The following is a 23,713-nucleotide window of genomic DNA, read 5'->3' on the forward strand; positions in this document are numbered from 1 at the left end:
GCAGTACAGGGCAAATATATGAACAGGCATTTTTGGAGACACACACACACTGTGATAACAAATTCTCTTAGGAAAGAAAGCTTAGGAATAACAGATTTTTATTTTTCCTCTGTATTTTAAGATATTTCAGATAAATAAACAAAAAAGCATGGGATAACCTACTCAGAAAAGCTGAGGTCATCTGGTTATACTTTTATTCTCTGCCATCTTTAAGACCTCCAAGTAAATCACAACCTGAGTAAAATGCCTAATACACATCTGTCTGGAGAGCTAAGATGTATTGAGCAAAGAAATACAGGAGGAACAACTCTGCCATCCAGCTGTGGCTGTCAGTTAGATATATTGAAAAACAGCAATTCAATTGGGTCAGGAATCAAAACTTTCTCATGCTGGGCAACTGTCAGAGCTGAGTTGCTGTGATAAACAGAACTTAAAAATTTGTTGTTCTCAGTTTGCTAGAAAATCGCAAATTATTTTGCAGAAAGGAGCAGAGACGTAAAAAATGATCAATTCCGCACGACTAGGACAGCATATGTAATGGGATCATTAGCTGTTGTCATCAGAGTGTTGCTACAGGGAAGATCCAGCCGCTAATGCAAGCTGATACAATGTGTGCACCAGTGAACAGTAACGCTTCCCTAATAAGCTTCAAAACCAAGGAGAACTGGAGGAGAAAAAAAAGAGGAAAAATAAAGAGTAGATTTTCTTTCCATCTACTGCACAGATGGATGGACAGACAGAAAGATGAAGAATTAATCCTCTGTAGCATCGTGGCATCCAAAAGTGTGCTGCCCGCTAGGCACAATGAGAGTATCAATTCCAAATGAACAGTTGTTGCCATCACTGGGCATAAACGCTCACTTATTGCACTTTAAAGAGCCTTCTCACAACATATAATCCATTTTAATTAATTTATTTTTGCGATTTCAAGAAATTTACAGAGTTCAACTCTTGCTAGCAGAGAAGAGAATGAAAACCTCACAGCAGTGCAGCTTAAATATGCAGATGATAGCTGTTTCTATCCAACAACGGGGTTCCTAAAATGACTACAATTTCTGTGTCAGTTTGAATGACTAGCTACAAAATAAGCTCACAGCTTTCAGGGAGTAAGGACTAATGCATAGAGAGGAAATACACTGCATCAGCTGGCAGGCAGCTCTCAAAGGGACACGTTACCTCTCTGTGCCAAACTGGATTAGTCGTGTTGCTGATGATAGTCGACCTTCTTTCCTGGCCGTGATGCGCAAATGTAGGAAATGTACTTTTCTTGCCTGGCTGAATGGACATCTTTAGGTAAGGATCAGGGTTGAAGAACATGCCTTTTTTAAGTCCAACTGCTCTAATATCTATAAAGCAAAACAAGGATGGAAAAAGGAATTGAGCAAATTTAAGCTAGTTCACAAAGTAGTGCATTCCTAAGTATTACCCAGAAAATCAATTCACAATAAACTACTAAACAAAGCAACTTAAAATTACTCACACATTAACTGGATCCAGTGTACAGAAAACAGATAAAGGAGTAGGTCAAGTGTTTTCCCCAGAGAATATAGGGAGGAAAGGTCTCGACATCCTCCTTTACATTTTAGCCTCCAGTCATTCGTAAAACAAAAAGCATGAACTTGTAACTCACCTACTAATGTTTTTCTCAGTACATAACGTGCTTCCACTCTTAAAAAGAAAAAAACGACAAAACACAGCGCTTACTCTGTTTGTGGGCAAGGGGAAGGGGCTAAGCTAACAACACTGTATGGGAGGTAATGTAGTGACCCCACACTTGCCCAGAGTTGAGACTTCGCTAAACATAATGTCAAACAGGTCACTCTGGACACTTTCTCCCAACTTGAATGAAAATAACCTATCTCCCATAAAAGGAGACAAAGTCTCTCGAAAAAGCTTATTTCTTCCTATGGAAACCTTGCAACTTGCAACGATAAATAATAATTTCCTCGGGTGCATGTTCTCATGCCTAAGGACTCCAATGACAGCACAAGTTTCAACAAGAAAGAGGATTTTTTTACATCATACTAGATTTTAAACATAACTAAAATATTTCTGTGTTTAGGTTTGCTGAAGCACAAGATTTTTGTGTCTTTCTCCATCAGGTACCCCAAAATGCGGCATGAAGTCCTCATGACTAATGCAACCAGCTCATACATACAACACGAGCGGTTTATACACGCAGGCAGAATTCACTGCACTCAAATGAAATATGGATCCAGTAAAAAACCCAAAAATCTACCCAACGTTCAAAATTAAGCCACACAGTGAAATACCATGAAATAAAGGGTAATTGCCTTTAAAAGCAACAAAAATATTCCAGGAAATAAGCTACACACCTATGAGTCAAGACATCTTTAAAATTAACTTAGGGGGTCCTCAGGCTGAGTCATAACCTTCTATTAAACAAAGCAGGTTTTTCAGAATACACAAACCCATTATTTTTTATAGTACTCTATGTGAGTCTATACAACCTATCAGCTGTATCCTAGATAACTGCATTTCAAAAAAGGTTTTTTTCTGCTCTACCCCTATACTTTCCAAATGTTTTCATTGTCAGCTCTTAAGATTCAAAAGCAATTTCTTGCTGCCTTTGCTCAAGCTGAATATGCTTTAGTCTCACACAAAACTTGCTGTGGAATGAGGTGCCAATCAAAACAAGTGAAGCTGGTAGACTGTACCGCTCCAGCTCTTTGGCTGTAGTGACAGCTTAGCTCTGTTACAAATGAAGATATTTTTTTGTTTCTAAACCACCATTTGCAGTCATTGCTTTTTTACTACTTCAAAGTGATGGAAACAGCTTGCACTTTATTTAGAAGCTAAGTTTTCCACTCTTCAATCTGAAAGGAACTCTCTCTTGTGCAAACCGGAAATTTCTCCAAATTCGTCACGCTGGGATCCATCAAATCCATTTCTCTCACTCCTGGAGATTCGCGATTCTGGCTTGTTCTCAACTACCAGGAGTTCTGAAGAAACGAGATCTTTCAAGCCACTAGAGTGTGCTCCTACAGAGGCTAATGAAGAGAAGTGTTCTATCTTTGACCTTATTTTAAACAGCACATTTTTTTAAACAGTAATTTTTCAAACAGAGTAGTGTGGTTTTTTACCTGATAGGGTAAAGCTGACCAACTTCCTAGAGTGCTGGGCTCCAGAAGCACCTTCATCTGTGCCTTCAACTCCCATCTGAAGAGGAGAAAAAACAACTAAATATACCACAGAAGTCTCTGTCTGCCTTGTATATGCTTGAGGATGATAACGCAACTGTCAGATATTATGGAGGAGAAGAACCTGACCAACTACCACATCTTACCATGGACAGGAAAAGCTACAGCATTTGTTTCTAGCAAATATCTGTTCTTTCTGCCCTGCAGTGCTAATACAGCAGCACTTGGAATCTTCCAAACATGTACAGGCTAAAGACATGTAGACACTATTAATCTGAGAAAAGGAGACTGTATTTTCTTACAGGTTTCCCTTTTGTAAAATGAAATCAACAGTGTGGATCAGTAATATATATCAACGCACTGAGCTGGCCAGGGACAGCACGTGCAACTTTTGTCACCTTCCACAAATAGATCATTCACTGTGCAACAAGAACACAGAGATCCAAGAGATATGGATAAAAGTTCTCAGTAGCCAGTGAATTATCAAACACTCCAAAAAATCAACAACTTCTGCAAAAGCCGATTTTTGACAAGTCTCATTTTTATACTAACAGTTGCTATTTCAGCAACAATTTCATTTTTAATGTTAACAAATAATAAAAAGAAATTGAGACTTTTAATAAGGATTCGGCTTGAGTTAGATAACCAGTGTGAAGAAATTTATACTATGGTGTTAAAACACAGCAAACTGTAAGCTACAAAATGAAAAGCAAGCAAAACAAAGTCCTTAGCATAAAAGATTCCAGCTAAGCTCAGTCATTTTAATGTCATTTTACCATGAAAAACACACAAAACCACAAAAACCGTTTTACAATTTTGACGGGTTTTTTTCAGGTGATATAATTTTCTGCAAAAACTGCAGTTAGTGGTTAAAGTAAGAGACATATCAATAGGTGTGTCTGACAGTTAATATTAAACAGGCTAAACTTACCATCACAGCAGGGTTTTTCACAGTGATGCATGGAGTCGTAGCTCGGAGGGCTCCACTAACCCCATGGTAGTATTTAAAACAGATCTTTATTTCAGCTGGAAAACAAAATAAAAATGGCATTAAACCCTTCACGACCGACTCAAAGGCAAAAGAGAGATAATGGAAGTCATGGTTCACTTCTGTTCCCAGAGCCCCAGTTTGGGCAGATATACCTTCATCGTAAAAACATGCAATAACTGTAACTGAAATATATTTTTCTCTCAACCTGCAGAAAATTGGGAATCTGACTCAAAGACAGTCTGAATAGCGTTTTTCACTAAAAAGCTGGTAAATGCTGCCCTTTTTAAAAAAATTGTTAATTTTAACTATATTTCCACCCAGTCAGTAAAGAACCAATGGCTCATTTTTTCCAGGGAGATGTCCATGGTCACTGTGGGGTAGGAATTATCCGAGCAGTCACGAGCCACAATTCACAAAGAGCCACTTGTGTGTATCTTGTATCGGTCCAGAGGGAAGGAAACGAGATCAGTATTCATCTCTGAAGGCAAGTTCATTTCAACATAATAGGATTAACATGAATTAGTATTTTTCAGCAGACTTGCAAGTTGCAAATAAAAATAATTACAAGTGTTTTATTCTTTAATTATTTAATCGTATGAAAATGGGACTTGTCTCCACCACGGAGAGGTGGTACTAAAGGTATTCTATCTTGGTAATCTATAAAATAGTTAAAGCAACTGCTTTTTTTGCATTTACCGCACACAAGAGAGTGTTATGTTCAGCCGAAGCCTGACCTCTGCTGTTGTTCTTTCAGCAGAACAGCTGGAATTACAGCTGCCCTTGATCCTGTGGGATCTTCCCTATCTGGAACAATCTCTCTGTTTTCCTTCTTCGTTGGGATAACTCTTCTGTGTGAGGTTGATGAGGATTTACTTCTAGGTGCAGCAATGGCCACAGGCAGGCAGGAATTACAGCAGCCAGGTCACACAAACCAGAGCAGGCGCATGAAAATTTTAGCAGTTCAGCTCCTCTGACTTGGTTTAACGAAATGTCAGTAGTTCTAAAATACAAACCTGCAATGTGTTGTGTAAGGCTTTGGGACATACAGCAGGATTCCTTGAGAGCTGTCCTATTTCATTACTGCGAGATAAAATACTCTCTTATCCCTGCTCAGAAGGATCAGAAATCCATCCTGCAAGCTGGCTCAGCCACCAAAGATCACTTATTTACTTTTAAATTTGCTGCAGTTACAGGTCAACATTTATTCTCTATTTACCAAATGCTTTACAGCAAAATCCAAAACACAAACAGGATTTCTTATCACCTGGAATGATGTATCAGACCTAAAAATTATGGTTCAGGACCAGTAGGTTCTCCCTAAAATGAGAAATTTTGTTGACCTACCAACAATACTTACATCCAAATGGACATGCAAGGATTTGTAGCTCACATAAAACTGGAGTTTCAGCACTTGCAAAAGCTGGCAGGATTTACACAAAGTACTGGACTCTCCATATTGTAAAACGCATGTCAAGTAACTAGGACTCAAGCCTTGAGCATCTCTTAATCACCCTGGGAATGCATTATGACTGCATGAGAGCACAGTAAGACTATGAACCATTTCACCAAGACTTCTACTTTGCAGCTACACTGCTCAGCTTTATTGCAACTCAAACTTCATTTTTCAGAGTTTCTGGAGGTGCAGTGAATTCAGTCTGTTGTCACCGAATGCCTTCACTCAGTTCATCACTTCTGAAAAGAACCCAGCAATAGAAAAGGTATCAGCTGCTGCTTCTGTCCACAGACAGTCAATAATGTGACGATGGAGAGGAGTTTGTTATATATTCTCACTACACTGACACACACACTCCCCAAAAAGCTGGGATGAAATGTACTCAGGACTATGCAATGCAGCTTCAGGACTAATTGCTAGAAATAATCACAGAATGTCAGGGGATTGGAAGGGACCAGGAAAGCTCATCCAGTGCAATCCCCCCATGGAGCAGGAACACCCAGATGAGGTTACACAGGAAGGTGTCCAGGCGGGTTGGAATGTCTGCAGAGAAGGAGACTCCACAACCTCCCTGGGCAGCCTGGGCCAGGCTCTGCCACCCTCACTGAGAAGTTTCTTCTCAAATTTAAGTGGAACCTCCTGTGTTCCAGTTTGTACCCATTACCCCTTGTCCTACCGTTGGTTGTCACCGAGAAGAGCCTGGCTCCATCCTCCTGACACTCACCCTTTATATATTTGTAAACATTAACGAGGTCACCCCTCAGTCTCCTCTTGTCCAGCTCCAGAGCCCCAGCTCCCTCAGCCTTTCCTCACACGGGAGATGCTCCACTCCCTTCAGCATCTTGGTGGCTGCGCTGGACTCTCTCCAGCAGTTCCCTGTCCTGCTGGAACTGAGGGGCCACAACTGGACACAATATTCCAGGTGTGGTCTCCCCAGGGCAGAGCAGAGAGGCAGGAGAACCTCTCTGACCTACTGACCACCCCCTTCTAATCCACCCCAGGTACCATTGGCATTCCTGGCCACAAGGGCCCAGTGCTGGCTCATGGTCATCCTGCTGTCCCCAGGACCCCCAGCTCCCTTTCCCCTACACTGCTCTCTAATAGGTCATTCCCCAACTTATACTGGAACCTGGGGTTGTTCCTGCCCAGATGACAGACTCTACGCTTTCCCTTGTTCTATTTCATTAAATTTTCCCCCACCCAACTCTCCAGCCTGTCCAGGTCTCTGGATGGCAGCACAGCCTCTGGCGTGTCAGCCACTGCTCCCAGCTTGGTGTCATCAGCAAACTTGCTGACAGTCACTCTATTCCCTCGTCCAAATCATTGATGAATATATTGAATAATTAGAAAATGCAGAACCCTTAAAACCCCAGCGTAGAGACCTTTTCTCCCAGTTCCCAGCAGAAGCAGCACTGCTTTGGTTTGGGTTTATACAGCACTATGCACAGGAAAAGCAGAGCTGATAGAAACGTGGCTGTGGGATTAACACAAGAGAAGCTGTGCTTGAAATATTTTCTGTAATATTTTCTGTGGCTAACAATACTGGAAATTGCAGTTAACACTTCAAAGAAATCTCAGCAGAACCCCATCCATTCAAACCAGTGGAGAATCTCACATTTTGACACTTCTTGTACCGTCACATCAGAAAAAATATTGATTAGAGTATTTTTTTCTTGATGACTGATGGATTCCTGAGCTCCAGATGTCTTGAAGACAGGTATCTGTGGCTGTTCCCGCTAGAATACATCTCAGCCTACCACCTAGAAATACGGCCCCATAAATACACAGACCTCTTCAGAAACGGTCAGTACAATCACCTGCAAACGGGACTTTAATATTTAGAGAGCTGAGTTCAATACTGTATTAATACACAGGTTTCCTCAGATGTGTTGCATACAACAATCTGCTCAACAGCATGTGTCACCTACACAGTTTCCCTAGAAAAATATTACATTTCAGAACAAAAAATAGGAGGGGGGAATGACTGTGCCTATCTCTGTGGTCTTGATACCACACATGCCCCATTATCACTGACATTCCTCCAGACATCATACAGACCGCAAGGAATTCCTTCTTCCCTTAAAAATAAGACAAAAATAGAATTGGGGTATCTATGATTCTCTAGAAGTTATCACACAGTCATACAGAAAGTGATATATATGTTAATTAATGTGAATACTCCGTAAAACCATAAGCCCCTTCTTTGGAAGGCAGTAGCTGTTATAGTTTTATAACCATAGTTTTATAGTTCAGATCTGTTACATAAAAATGTTGGAATTAACAAAGGCTTTTGGGAGTCAAACATTGACATTTGAATTTCAAAGGAACTCCTGCATGAAATTATAGTGTTGTACTTCCCCCTATGGACCGTACACTCCTGCCTCTTCAATAACGAGATCAGCTTATGCCGAATAACAGCTTGCTTTAAAACATCACCAATTCCCTCCAGTACCCCATTTTAACTACCTTTTTACCACCTTCAATACTTTAACTTTGTCCATCAAAATAATTGCTTCAGGACAGAAAGATACTCAGAATACATAAACACATGAACATAATTCTAGAAGAATGCATTCTTTCCAGGAGACTGATAATTCAGGAAAACAAATGTTTTTGCTGTAAGAACAGTTTGCTCCAGATATACTCAACATTGAACGAGGAGAAAGCTGACATCACACGAACTCTGAAAAATATGAGAACGTGTTCCACAAAACTTATTTGAGAAAACTTTGTCACTAGAACAAATTAAGTCACTCACGTCCAGGCTTGCAAAGCTATAAAGGGAGATGCAATCCAGGGAAAAGGCACTGGGTTAAACCAATTTTTTGACATTTAGCATTCTATCCTCTGCATCACTTTAACCATGTACCTTTTTGATTACTTCCCACTGGGAACTCACCATCTTCTTCAGCAAGGATATCACAGAGTTTATTTAATAGAATGATTAAAAAAACCCAACAACCTAGCAAGTGACTTCAGCAGACTTACAGAAAGCTTTTTAGATAAACTAGGATCAATGACAGAAAATGTTTATGTCTCAGTGCTCTCTTTTCATCTAAGCTGCTTCAAACGAAACTCCTTGGGCAAATGGTTGTTGAGATGCCAGAGCCCACATGTCCCTGCCGGCCCTGCTCACCTGCTGTCACTCCCATACACACTTATTTACAGTCACCAGCGTTGCCCATCATATCCCAGTTTGGCAAAGCATTTTACGGCAATCTAACCTTTAAAACAAAATACTGGGGGTATTATGTGCTTAAGGAAGTTAACAAGGCTTGCCGCAAACTACGAGAACTGACTGCATTGCAGTTATTTGTGGTACTCAAAAAATAGCTGTTAAGAGACAATAGGTATAAATAACAGAAGAATAATAGAGGTATTTGTAACTCAGTGAATGCGTTTATAAATAGGGCAGGGACAATAACCACGCCAGAGCACTGAAAGGGTGCTGGTTGTGGGGTTCTCCACAGACACATGCTGCAGGCTCGCAACAATTCCATGGGAGAAAACCTTCATAGAATTTAATTTAAATGGTCAACAAAATATGAAGACTTATTAATGATGTTGAACATTCATTAAGATCGACCACTTTGGTCAAAACCACTAAGAATACTAAACTGTGCTCATATCTCTAGTAACAACAACTCAGCTACAGCAGCCCTTAAAAGCTAAAAGCACATCAAGTTCAATTATTAAACTGACTTTTTTTCCTTCAATATGTATAAGGTTTTTTAACAAAAAAGCGAGCTGGGAGTCCGCTGTGCTCCCTACAAAATATGGCAGTTTCAGGCTCCATACACTGTTTTTGCAAAAGTCATAATTTCATGGAAATAGCAACTGAATACAGAGAATTCCACACGAAACCTCACTTGTAGCATAACCCCTGTGAAAAGCAGACACACATACTACCACATTTTCTGCATGTATCTCCTAGCCTACTCATGCCACAAACCTGCAATTTTAAGTACAAAGCAGACAGCATCTGCGCAGTCACTGCGTCTGGGTATCACCGTGTGGCACCACAAGGAATTTAACCACAAACAGCTCCACAGTGATCTGGAAAAGACTGATGTGACGAGACTGGCAGTCTCTGGATGACTCCCAACATCTGCCACTATGGATTACTGTGCAAGACACAAAGCCACAGCACCAGCAAAGAAATTATATGCAAATCAATGTATTTCTATTCCACTCACAGTAGTGACTGAGACATTGACTGTTATTTATAACAACAAAGGCTTTACGCTACAGGTAAAGTAGGTGAACGTGTTTATTGTGGATACTGTAATTAATACTCATAGGACCAAGACTATAACTAATAAATACCAGCCCAGGCCAGTCCCAAAGGAGGCTCTTGGCCTGTGCTTTACTGATCAGCCAGGCAGGACCAGGCAGGGACTCAAGTACGAGCACAGCACCATCCACAGTGCCGAACGGTGATGGTGCCTCCCTGCCACGGGAGGAAGGGCTGGCTTTTTCTATGACCAGCCTTTCCACGGATCATTTCACTCCACCCTTCTGCTAACTCTGCTCTCCGTAAGGAACACCATCATCTCTGTCCCACCACGATGCCCCAAGGGAAGCCCCTGCTGTCCTAAGCTCACACAGAAACTCTCCGTCATCTAATATCACTCCTAGGAGAACTGCAGCGCCTCCTGCACCACAGACTAACGGTCCTGATGTCCTTAAGGAACTAAACAGCCCAATGTCAACCAGATGGCCACACCAAACACAAAAGCATTAAGCTGTGTTGCATGTTCACATTATTGACACTTGTTCAGAATAATACTCCTTGAATTTGTTCTTTCCTTTTACAGTTGCAAACTGCAGAGCTGCAGCCACGTTCAGCAATCCTTCCATACCTCACACAGGCAGTCACCGAGTCACTGTTTTCCTTCCCACACATTTTAGCAAGCCTCAGAGCAAGACGTTTCAAAGCCACCTCTAGTACGTGAGTAAGGAAACGCCATCTCGGACACACTGATGCTCAAATTCACCTTCTTGAATCTCTAGAATGACAGAGGTCCCTTCCATGCTTACATGGCACTTCTGCTCTTTCCCCAGGGCACAGGGAGAGGAGCACCTGCCTCTGGAACGCTTGGCTCTGCAGTTCAGAGCCACTCACGTTGTCTCAAGGTGACAGCTTCAGGACAGCGCCTGTGTGTCAAGGGGAGCTGGACTTTGTCCCTTGCAAAGATTTGAAACTGAGAGTGGATAGTTATTAGTTCTATATTCCGTTTACTTGAAGATTCATTGTTGCTTTATTTTTTCAAATTGATATTTTTAATAGACATTATATGCATGGGCATACCTACATGTGCACAAATGCACATATATGTGCATATGTGTACACAGAAATACGAAACAAAGAGATGCTAATATTCTGTTAAGAATGGTGACTACTGTTGGAAGATACCTAATACAGGTTGGAGGATGGGGGTTATCAGTAGAAATATACAGTTATACAAAACAGAAGCAAATGGGAATCTCATAATCCAGAATACTTCCTTTTAATTTTAACTGACATAGTATTACTCTATTATTATCATGCAAGTTTAATATTTTGTGTCGTAAGTATTATGGAAATAAGTGGGTTTTTTCCTATGACAATGATTAAAAGCACAAACCTGTATAAACATGATATACATCATCTTTGGCCATTGCTATACATTATACAGAACTGGCATTTGTTCTAACCTAATGAAACTGCTATGAGGAGGATGAGTTCCAAAGGCACAGACTGAAGAAAATGTAAAGTATTTGAAAAATACTTGTAAGGACTTCAGCTGAGAAATACTGATGCAACTGCACAGGAGTCTGGCACTTCCTAGAGTCAGATCTAACCTGTGCTGCATAGTAACAAACATTAGGGAGCACTACTAGCTTATTACTTTCTCCTTTGGGTGCACTTACCATTAATGTTTGTCCAGCTGAAATTTTAAACTTCTTGGGAAGGGACCTTATTGCGCGAGGCAATTTCTTCCTCCCTTTAAACAAAGCACGCTGCTTAAGAACACAAATGTACATCTAAGCTCAGCTCCATTTTTTAGAATGGCCAGCAAGCAAACACACTGGAAAATGCTGCCCCTTAGGGCAATGCGATCAATTCCTTTGGTTTATCAGAGGCTTTGACAAAACAGATATCAAGTGCGGTGCTGCTGACTTGCCCTGACACAAAGGCATGTCCGCCTTACACCGGGTAAACAGGTACTTACACTCCATAAAATAGGGGCCAGGTTCAATTCGCCATACAATCTGTCCTTTTTGTGTGCCAGTCACTCCCCGATTCTTGGAATCCCAGAAATTGGCTGGTGAGTTCTCATCTGAAAGAGGAAAGGAAAAAAATTTAGTTAAGTAGTACTTATAACAGGTTTTGTCTTATTTTAAATTCCTGTTCAGTTCAAGAGGCTGAGAAACAACAACCATCTTTTGTTTAAAAAAATAAACTAACTAGCAAAAGATAAATGGCTTCTCTTTTATAGTTGATACTTAGATCAGCTTACGCAGAGCGAGCAGACGTACACACAGCCAAAGTAAATACATGGTTTCCTGGAAGAGGTGACCTGCCAAGGTAAAGAATTACATTCCCAAAGTTCCCTGACTCACTGGAGAGTCTGTTGGGAACATAGAGCTGACTGCAGCTTCAGCACAGGGTTATCACACCGCTCCGTGATGGGAAAATCTAGCATTCATTCCTTAGCTAGAAAGTATGGAATTGCAAATACAGGTATCAGGACCTACATCAGTTTTTCCTCTATTCCTACATTTTAGAAACTAGAGAGTATTTTTATGCATACACTGAAAAAATCTGACACCTGCAGTTTCCTGACACATAGGGCAGCACTGTCATTTAATAAGCCAGAGACACAAACGAGCAATTCAGCAAAATACATTCAAAAGAGGAGAACTGAGAGGCAAACGGCACCTACAGGTCAGCTGAGCAACAGCCGTGTTTAAACCTCAAGAACTATGCTTTTTGTCCTAACAGTGACCAAAAAAGTCTTAGGGTTTGGTTTTTATTTACCTGCTGCTTCTCAGGCACTCAAAACACTGAAGAGGGGGGAACAAAGAGGGGGGAGCAAAGAAGGGGGGAACTATTTGAAAGGGCACAAAGGTTAGTTACGATGAGCCAAAGGAAGCCAACATAAATCCAACTTAACTCCTCTGGTACATGAAGTTCTTTGGAAATACGCATCAAAACATCGTACAACTACATTCATAGGCAACTGGTTCTTAATTAGATAATTATAGCTGTGACCTCAAATATAACAACCTAATTCTTGCCAGTACTTCATAACGCTTAGTCTTAAATTAAAAAAAAAACACAACAGAATAAAATACAACTTCCATTTTATTACATATATTTGAGTGCATTCTGCAATCTTTAGTGCAGTCTGTACATTCCCAGCCCACCAAAAAAATGCTACCAGACACATGCTGGACTTGGGTGATTCCTCAAGCCAAGAGGTGGCCCAGACAAGGCACTGACATTTTTATGCCTTCAGGCATGGGAGACTTGGAAAATTGTTAGAAAGCTGTGGTCTGAACACCTCAACGAGTCCAAAATAGTCCCATCATTATAACAATGAGAAGGGACAGGAGGGTTCTCCTAACTAAGGCCTGTGATCCTCCAGCATTTAACACCCGCAAGCACAACTTTGTGTGTGTGGAATCAACAAGATGGGGCATAAACTGTGTACACCGTGAAGTCAGGCACACAGGCAGTAAAAACTTAAAATATACATACCTATTCTTCATTACAGCAAAAAACTTTCAGAGGAAACAAAGCTGTATCTCACCTGCGTATTTCTTTTTTTTTCAAAAAATGAAATATAAAGAGGGGCTCCCAAAGTACAGCCTGTAAATCATCCCATGGGCCTCGAAACAAATGAACGAGTAAAACAAAACCTACATCCAAATCTGTGTGTTGTTTACAACAACACTCTAACCGAAACAATGCACTTCTGGCTTATTTATTTCCTTTTTTTTTATTTTTAAATGTGCCTTCCTAACCCAAGGCCCCAGTTCTATCACTGACAGGCACAACTTTGGAAGACACGAGATAAAAGCTTAATATCCAGCAAAACTACACTGGTATCTGCTTTGGTTCACCATACAAACTTGGTTATCCAAACCACCGCTGCCAAAAGCAAGCAGATTACTTTAAAATTCCGTTAACTGAAATACAGAACGTTTTCAATTATTCAGTGTTCTCATTACACCTCAGTAAATAAAGATGTATATGTAATAAAAAACCCACCTCCCTTAACACGCTCTAGGTCTTCTGTAGTCAACTGGAGTCTGTTCATAATTCTAAGCAGAAGGACAGATATTTGGTATATTATAAGAATAAAAAAGTCACGTTTACGGTTCAACAAACCGAGAAACTCTGAAGCAATGAAATATGCCTTTAACAGGGAGATTCCCAACATTAAGGCACAAGGAATTGTTCTTTGTTGTTTAAAATCAGTAACGTAGCCAATGGTCATTTTTACAGGGTCCTACATACCGAATTTAAGCTTCTCAGCTGATGGTTACAAGAGAGCAGAACATTTTCTTACACGTTATTGAACAAAATGCAACATTTGGATTTTCAGCCCTTTCATGAAGAACAGTCTCCTCTGTACCAATGGGGACGAAATCAGGGCCACTCTGCCCACAGGCACGTTGCCACTGCAACAGAAGGCGCTGGAGACAGACGCACCAAAAATGTGACAGACCATCAGCCATCAACTCAAATTACAGAATATAGTTTGGATAGCTTTGATTTTCCTATGAAACAGCTGATTGGGTTCCTTTATTCTACTTTTCTTACGCTATTCACATAGGGGGAAAATAACATCACTAATGCATATGGAAATAGAACTTCAAACCTCAGTTTATGGATTTCAAAAACGAGAGACTGAACAGCAAAAAATAAATCAAAGCGCATGACAACACTGAAGTACACAATATTGCTGAAATTTGCTTATAAAAAACAGTTAAACAATTATAGTCTTAGAAATATTCAGCTATATTTAAAAAAAAAGTGTTTGAAAGCACAAAAAGCAGTGTCAGAATTACCACTACCTCATGTCTCCTTTTCCTCAAAACATATAGATGTATACACACACACATATATATACGGGCACACTACAATGATATAGAATTATTATATTTATCCATCGAAATATATAGCTAATTTTCCATAGGGAACTTCAACTTCAAGAAGTTCTAGTCCCCTTTTAGGCAGATAATTGTTGCTGTTTGTGAAACTGGCAGCTGTTCCAGAATCTGGGCCAAAACGTAGATATAAATATCCCTTCCCAGCACATAAAATATGCAACAAAATACTGTCTTACTGCATTGGTTTCTTGTTCAGTGAAGCTACAATCTGGAAGAAAGAAAACAATGCAAGATGCACAGTGTCTTTCTGTCTCCAGTAATCCTTAGACAGAAAGTATTACAGAAATTAACTCATTTTTCAAAGGTACAGCCCTTGCACAAACCAGCATACGTGAGATATTATGTTCTACCATGAAAAGCGGGTAGTAACATATCACTGTGTGGAACTTCACGCTGAGCAGTGCGCCTTGAAATCACTGCAAAGCAAATGTGTTCCAATAACGTTTTCTTTCTTTAACTACTAAGCAACTATCCAAACCTGATATTAAGAAGTGAACTCATTTCTTTCTACTTTCAGGCTTCACCATCATTACACCACCCTTAAATGTAAGTTAGATACCAAGACATGGGATAAATGGATGAACAGCGCATTGAAAGAAGAAGGGATCGTTTTTGCAGAATTAATTTTCACAATAAAATTATCTGCAAAGCGTCCCCAAGGGCTTGGCATTTCCCTCAGAATTTGGTGAGATTCCTCTTTGCCCATTTCTCCAGCCTGTCTGGATGGTCTGGTTTACCGACTCCTACTCCCTTTTATGCAGTATAGTTGCAGGAGACGGTGCTGAAAGCCCTGCTGAGCCAGTATCTGCCATTGGGAGCCTTCTGCGCAGCTCACGTTTTGTTCTTTGTGTCTCACTGCTTTCCCTATTTCTGTCTTGGGAAAAAAGGATAAACTACCTGATATCCATCACCCCACAGAGTCATCTTGCATATCTTAAATCAACAAATAAATAAGATACGGTCTTCTATAAGACAGTTAAAAACCAAGAACGGCTACCAATTAATATCCGAACGATGCCATACAGTCGCAGTGCACAGACTGGCCATATGCAAACAAGTGCTCATTTTCCAGTCCCAGCTTCTGTGGTCAGCAGTGTCAGGTTGTGTGATAAAAGGCTTGTCTGCAGCAATACGAAGGGTTTTTATTCTTTAAATCCAAAAACATTACAGAAGTCACAACCTCCTATTGTGGAAACACCACAGGTTGCTTATTGCATAGGAAAAAAGTTTAAAATTCCCTATAGCAATGTAAGAGCTTTAAACTTTTGCACCTTGATCTCTTTTCTATAGCACATTTATAAAGATGCTTATGTAGAGCTCAGTGAGAAGGTGATGCTTAACAGACTCCCAACGTCACTGAATGGTTTTAATTATACATAATTTTTATCTTTCACCACCATATATGTGTATTCTAATTCACAGCTCTTGAAAAATCCACGCAGCTTAGCTCAGAAAAGATCAATCGCATTGGTGACACCATTGTACTGCTGAATTATTCTGTTATCCTCATTTGGGATTTACATCCCAACCTCCGTTTTTCACCCCTTTCTTGGAAGATGTTTTATGCAAAATCTTTTGAAGTGCTTGTATTGTTTATTCTTCACTTAAAATTTTAAATTAAGCTCAGATTGTTAAAATGCTGACTTCCACCTTAGCGTGTTAGGTTAATGTTAATAAATTCTTGGGCACTGAAGATAACGTGAGGCATCCCATTATTAAGAGGGATAACCTCTGATCATTTCAATTCTAGAAATGCTAAAAAAAAAATTCCATGGCTAATCATTAAAGTAGCACAATACTTACTGAACTAATGAACTGAATAATTTTCTCCTTTATATCCAAGATACGCTTCAAAGCAATTGAAAACTGCATTAGGACACATTTAAAGGAGAAGACAAATTTTACCACCTGAGGCCTCACTCCTTTTCTGGAAAGCCAGTAAGTAAATTAATGATTTCGAGGCTGAGATTCCATGGCAAGTAATTATTATAATATATAATATTATGCCAACTCATTTAAAATACACTCTATATCACTTACTACTGTACAAACAAATATTAACCCACTATGTACAGCTTACCTTCTGCAATGGAAACATTGCTCACAAAAGACAGCACTAGTGTGCACAGCACATCGTTGAAATCAAACATCAACACCTTGTTGCACCTTCTAGCCTCACCTGGCCAATCCAAAGGATGGAGCCCAAACTGCATTCCTCCATCTGAGCCCAATTAACAAGCCGAAGAACAACAACAGCACGTATGTTTTGCAGGAACGGATCCTGAAAATAGCATCCCTGCTCCCAATCGCAAATGGTATTTTCTACAAAAGTTGCTTCCTGGCCGCAGCCTGTGCAGCTCCAGTTCAGAGGCTGTAGCTCCGTTGCGTAACCTCAGCTCTCCCTTCCTCTTGTCATCTGAAGGAAAGCGTTTGAGACAGATGTTCTCCAGCTCCCCGGCAGTTTCGAGCAGTTACGCACAATCCTCTGCCTCTTCTCCTTTAACCGAGGGTTTATCTAGGTTCAAACAGCCCGACTTAAAACATATAAAGCGTTACGTCCTTTGCGCTCGGCTATTTGCGGCCACTCCCCTCTGAAGGGTACAGGATGCGCAGCCCCGTCCTCCCTGCGCTTCCTTCCTCGCCTTGTCCCGGGGAGGATCCCGAGCCACCGAGGATCCTTAAACCCCAGAGATGACGGCAAGGCAGCCACAGCAACGAGCACAGCGGGATCCCACTGGAACTGCCGGGTTTTATTTACACAGAGAGGGAATAGCAGGAAGATGTGTCAGGGGAGGGTCAGTTGGACATGAGGAAAAGGTTCTTCCCCCAGAGGGTGCTGGACACTGGAACAGGCTCCCCAGGGAGGTGTCACAGCCCCAAGCTTGACAGTGTTCAAGAAGACACTGGACAACATCCTCAGACACACGGTGTGAACTGTGAGGTTGTCCTGTGCAGGGACAGCAGTTGGACTCAATGATCCTTGTGGGTCAACTCGGAACATTCTATCATTTTGCTCTCCTGCACAACTTCCCCACAAATCCAGGTGTTTTAGACAGGATGGGACTGCTCCATGACCTGTGGCCGGGATGGAGCTGCCTTGACCCCAGAAATGCACTGGGCACCCCTGAGCAGGAGATGAGGAGATGGCAGAGCTGCTCTTGCCCCCTCTCCTCTCGCAGGCTGCTCAATCCCACCTTGGCGCTGGGGCTCAGACGAGACTGTGTTTTGCCAGAAGCTGTGACTGCTTGCAAACCTTCCGGTGGTGACCTACAGCTCCTTCAGCTTACAGCAAGGACACAAACCTTGCCAAAGTGGCCCCAGAACCACAAGAAGAAAAAGGGTATTAAAGGGATCTTTGCAATCTGGTCCATGGTCTGCAGGTCATTCATACCTGGCTTGAAGGTTTTCCAAAAAATGCTTCCAGTCACAGAAATTAAGATGGACTCCCTGCTAACGAAGAACTGAAAGCTACTGCATTGATTTATGCTTGCATAAGCCACTCTAGGAATTGTATTTTCAAAGAACAGGAGAGGAAAGCACACCAGGACCAGACTACTGGAAGAGACTTTTCAAACACTGCTGTGTGCTAAAGGGCTGGGAACTGTTCTCCCTCGAATGCCAACACAGCAAACCCACAAAATGTTGAGATTAGAATTCTTGGACAGCCTTAAAAGCTGCCTAAGCAGCTATGAGATCCTACTACACGCTATCCCACATCTCTTTTCCTAACTCTTCGAAAAACCTGGACAGTAATGAAAATATAAGACACTAATCTTGAGCCGAGAAAAGCAGGGGCAGAGATGTAAGAGACTCCACTGGCATTCCCTTGGGCAGCCTCTGCAACACCAATACCACACAGATTATCTTGCTGACATTTATTGCACTCAATTAATTCACACAGCAAGAGCAATTATTAGTTTTTCTACCTGTGACTCCGAATGGCCAGGAATAAGCTGTATTTCTCAAACCTTTCACTCCCACTTCAGCTGCAGAAGCAGAGCAAAGCCACCCCACCCAGCCCATCCAAACACTACCTGCTCAAACCTTTTTGCTATTGAAGCTTCAATTCAAAGTGGCAAGATCCTCGCTCTCATCTTCACCCACAGCCTTTATTCTGACACCAGCCGTAAGACAGGCTTTCCTTCTTTTTCAAGGATTATATGTTACTAGTAATAATATTACCACATTTATTTTCCTGCTATATGCACACTAACACTTCAACGTGTGGATCAGAGCATCTCCATGTGCCCTCACACAATGTGATATTCTGAGGTGCAGCAGCAGCTCTAAGGATTAATTAACTAGAATGCTGGACAAAGATAATGAAAAAAAAGTACTTTTTTTCAGATACATGGCACAGTGCAATGGTAGGAATAAAGTGGAATTCCACTTCTGTGTGTTCTAAGCAAAGACAACACTTAAATTCAATGCATTCAAAGACAAAAATAAATCCTTTCACCCATCTCACTGGCAAAAATTCAAAAGCGTAACAATAGGAAGGAAATGACCTCAAGCTTAACCTCTTTCCTGAAAATCTTATTAATTCTCCTCCAGAAAATGATGTGCATTTCATTCCCACGTATACGTCAGGTTCCACACACAGACCAGGCTCACCTGGAAGCCAGACCCTGCTCCGCACATGGACACAATGCTTTGGGGTTTCTGCAATGTGCCACAAAATCTGGATGCTATGAGAAAGCCATCATGCTAGACAAAAAGTAAAAGTATTTTTATTTAAAAATATTGAACTAGAGAGTAACTCTGACAGATGGTACAGCACGCCCATAGCCATAAAGACCATTAAATACTTGATCATACTGCAATATATTGAGGAAAATGGGAGCCTCTATCTCCCCTGTGGCATCACTCTTGACACTTTCAGCAATCTATATATATATATATATATATATGTATATGTGTGTGTGTGTGTGTGTGTTTATGCACTTTGCTGTGTCTCATACCTTATTAAAACTCTGATCCAAACCCATCTTCACAGCCACAACTCCTCTCTGTGATATCCAGTTCCCAACCATAACCCCAAGCACATCCCAACACTCCCACACCCTTGTGGTCTAAACGTGATCATCTCCTGCTTTTAATGGCTGCAAGTCCAAGAAAAACCGAACAAAAACCCACCTCTGTGTCTACAAGTATCCTAAAGGCCTGTTATTCTGGGACAGGACTGTTTATTTAGCAAATCTAGAAACACAAACCATTTTTGCTAATTAACTGTAAAAGGTCATTTTGGAGATAAATACTGCCAGAGCTAAATGTAAAAAGAAAGAAAAAAGGAAGAAACGCTATCTAAGCTTTTCTGTGCCAGATCAAGTTTATTGTGGAATGTTTTTCCTCATTTTCCTTCGCAACCACAACCTTATATGGTGTCAGATAAGCACTCGTTTGCTCGAGCCGCGCGCAGAAGAGGATTTGCAGCTTCCGAAGAATAAAGGGCACGCACTTTTATCTGCGACCGTGTTCTCATCGCAAGTCTTTGCCAGAAAAACTGGAAAACACAACAAAGTATTCCTGCTGTGGAAGACATGATACCAGCAAAGCTGTGCTTTTGTCAACATAGCCTATCCTGCCCCGGGAGAAATTCTGTTGGTAAATAAACATTACCAACAAAAGCACAATTTTGCTCGTGCAGCTGCGCTTACAGAGCGGCTTTCTGTGCGCGGCTGCCTTTGGACAGATCGTGTGTCATCTCACCGCCAGCAGAAAAAGTGACGGCTCATTCATCCCATGGCCTTCATGCTGGTTTTATACGGACCCGCAGCATCTGGTCATGTGTAGAGATACCCAACACACAAAGCTACCAGAGACGCTGGCAGTTCTGCGTCATGGTTTTTGTTTCCTCTGCAATAAGATCATTATTATAATTCAGTTTGCTGCTGCTGCTCTCTGACAACGGTACCTGTTTTAATTTTCTACAAACTGGAATATTCAGGCTAGTTAAAGTTTGGACAGCACTGAGTCGCCTACAATATAAAGGAAACCAGACTGAATGATGTAACAATCTCTTCTGGGTTTAATTTTTGTAAAATTTATGCTCATTTGAGAAGCATTACTAGCTCATAAACTAACCTTAAGTACGCTTTATTCCACATGTCATTCTCCTGTAACTAACCCTTCAAAAAGTGTTTTATTCTTGTGGAATGGTCAGCAAACACAATTGTCATGACCAGAGGGCCTTCAAGTAGAGTCAAGATGACCACATGCTCTTTTACTTTTGTTTGTTTGCAAATCTAAAAATAAACCACCATTTTGAGTCATTATGGAACATACATCTGCCCTTTAAACACCACACACATCACTGGAACGCACATGTGTAAAAAGCACAAGTATCTAAGGCAAGAACCAAGCCTGTTACTACCTGTATAACAGACTCCAAAACCTCCTGCCCTAATTAACAGGACCCTAATTATCAGCAGCCATCCTAATTCCCATGCCCTATGGTATGCAAGTACTTTAAAAATCACATCAATTTTGCAAACACTTTTGACAAGTATCATGCTTATTTCCTTTTTGCATCCTCTGGTCCTAAAACTGGGTTTATGATATATTGTTAGAAACTATAATTTATTAGAAAGGTTTTCAGGTTAAGGTATTTATCAAGTTAAAAACCTCACCTGACAGATAGTCCTCAAAACTACTAGAAAGCAAGAAGTAATTATTGATCAGAGCAGCCCGCAATAATTTTAAAAGCCCCGTTCTAACTTCCTCAAGTGTTTCAATTTCTGCAGTTATCTTCTACAAAACCTGTCCCGAATTCCCTGGTGCATTATCCAATGATGAGTTTTTCCATTCATCTCCTAACAGACACATTACTGGCCGAAATATTTACATTGGAGCGAGTGTTGGAGAACATCCCTACAGCACAAAGGATGAGCTTGATCACTACAGATCGGGAACTGACACCTACTACTGTGTGCAACATCTTGGCAACAAGACCTTCCAGAGATACAAACACCAACCAAGTGTAAGCAGCTACACCTGAAAAACAACTTCTCCACCCTCACTATTCAAAATAAAGGAGCCCATCAGCACAAGGGCCGTGTCAATCAGCAAGAGCTTGCGCTGCTAATCCTCGATTCACGCCACAACTTCGCGTGAAAGAGCCACAGGCCCAAAGAGATTCATTAGGTATATAGAATAACTCTGAATAAATTACAGAAATATCTTTAATTGTATATATGCAAATTGCAAGCAGACAAAAAGGCTAAGTTCAATAAATACACCTATTTCCTAGAAATGAACAAATAACGCAACCCAGAAGAAAGTACAAGAGATAAAAGGTATGTATTTCTTCTTAAATCCTTGTAAGGGCTTAAAGCATCCTAATGAGCTGAAATCTCATTAGTGGGGAGCTCTCAGGCGTTAAGGGTCAGGAGGCCCTCCCTGGCCAGATGGCACTTTCTGCCCATGGCCACAGAGGAAAACAAGAGTATCTGCAAAAACACCATGAGAAGTGGTTCAACTGCTCACACGTTCATACCTTCCACCAGTTACATGTCGCTTTCTGCACAGGTAAAAGTTTCAACCAGAGTCACTGATTTTTATTTATAAAAAGATTGATTGATTTTTAAATGGTGTGTGAAAGTCTTCTTTATTGCTGGGGCTAAAGGGCTAAACCAAGAAACGCCAGCTGCAGTGTACCCACAGGAGAGAGGCAGTCCTTGGGAGGAGCAGGGGTTTTCCTACATACAGCAACTGCTATTTAGGGCTCCAGGAGGTTAGTTTGGATTTTGCCTTCTCAGCGGGTTGATGGTTCGAACCCTGCAACTATTGCAATGGTGTAAATACCTCTGGATTTCCCCCAATGTGTTATCTGTCCACAGCGGGTAAGAGAAGCGATTCCCCCCTGAAAGGAGAGGGCAGGCTGCCCGGATTCCTCAGCTTCGCTTTTCACTGCATTATTTCACACAGTTTCTGACACCGACTGATCAATATTCTTCTTAATCTGTCCCAGCCTTTGGATAGTCGCAGTATCAGCTGGCATTTCATTCCCAGGGTTCAAAGCCCGTTCCAATGTCTAATACAGAAACATTTCTAAAGGCCTTTGGTTTTTTATGATTTCTCACTGCCTTTTACAAACCTTTCTAGTTTCTGAAAGTTGTCAATAAAATATGTCTCTGCAGTGCACACCTCTTAAGGATCTTGTGGGATTTAATATTCCCTTAGCAGCTGTTATTTTTTAAGTTTATCTTCAATATTGTGATCTGTTTAAACAGGAATGCAAACTAGGCTATTGTTGTCATCTGACAGTAATAGGCTTCTTAGGGAATTTATTAGAAAGTCAGAGAGCTTGCTGGTTTGGAATAGAGAAACATATTTATATTTAAACAATAGGCTTTTGGCATACTCCAGCTTTTCAGGAATCTAAACCAAATGTAAAACCCACTGAGTCCCTTATTGGTAGATGACAACAGCCACCAGCACACAATATGGTAGAATATCTGCAAAAAGTAATACACAAAACAAATAAAAAATAAACCTATGGTTTTGACAGTGCATAAAAACGCTTTCTTACAGAAAAAAAAATCCTGTTCAGATTGGTTAAATTACACCTAACTATGCACAATTTCATACAGCGAGCTCTGATCCTGAAAACTTCGTCAATACCTTTTGTGAACCGAGTCCCCGGGGCATAATTTTCAGCTGAGCTGTGGTTGCTGCATTTCTGTATAATTTTAAAACATATATCATTGATTACTTGAAAACGCAGTGTGTCCCAGCACCAGCACACTGACACTGCAGAATTTAACTGCACAATTAAGGAATGACTATAGACTTGAGGTGACGGGGGTTTTGGGTGAGCACAGACTGAATTCTGACCCGGTTCACTTTTCAGCCTTTTTCAGTCATTTCCACCAAACAATTCAGTGTGATTACACATGGTACTAATTTTCAAGCAGACCCAGGATAACCCAGCGACAGTTCAGG

The 23,713-nt window shown here is 41.0% G+C and overlaps 1 protein-coding gene across 4 annotated transcripts in view; it reads right to left on the minus strand.

Annotated features, from left to right (window-relative positions):
• HECW2 (HECT, C2 and WW domain containing E3 ubiquitin protein ligase 2) overlaps positions 1-23,713 on the minus strand; it is a 126,603-nt gene that overhangs the window by 41,882 nt on the left and 61,008 nt on the right. For 2 of the 4 annotated variants that reach the window (XM_021289785.2, XM_065069907.1), the window contains exons 3-6: positions 11,821-11,928; positions 4,093-4,187; positions 3,105-3,180; positions 1,177-1,346 (exon numbers count right to left, since the gene is read on the minus strand). In XM_021289785.2, the coding sequence (XP_021145460.2) occupies positions 1,177-1,346; positions 3,105-3,180; positions 4,093-4,187; positions 11,821-11,928 (449 nt within the window). Of the gene's footprint in view, positions 1-1,176; positions 1,347-3,104; positions 3,181-4,092; positions 4,188-11,820; positions 11,929-16,850; positions 16,870-16,949; positions 17,382-23,713 lie in introns of those variants that run through there. The other 2 variants (XM_021289787.2, XM_065069908.1) reach the window with 2 other exon arrangements.

Source organism: Columba livia, chromosome 7, assembly GCF_036013475.1.
Source record: "Columba livia isolate bColLiv1 breed racing homer chromosome 7, bColLiv1.pat.W.v2, whole genome shotgun sequence".
NCBI lineage: Eukaryota > Metazoa > Chordata > Aves > Columbiformes > Columbidae > Columba > Columba livia.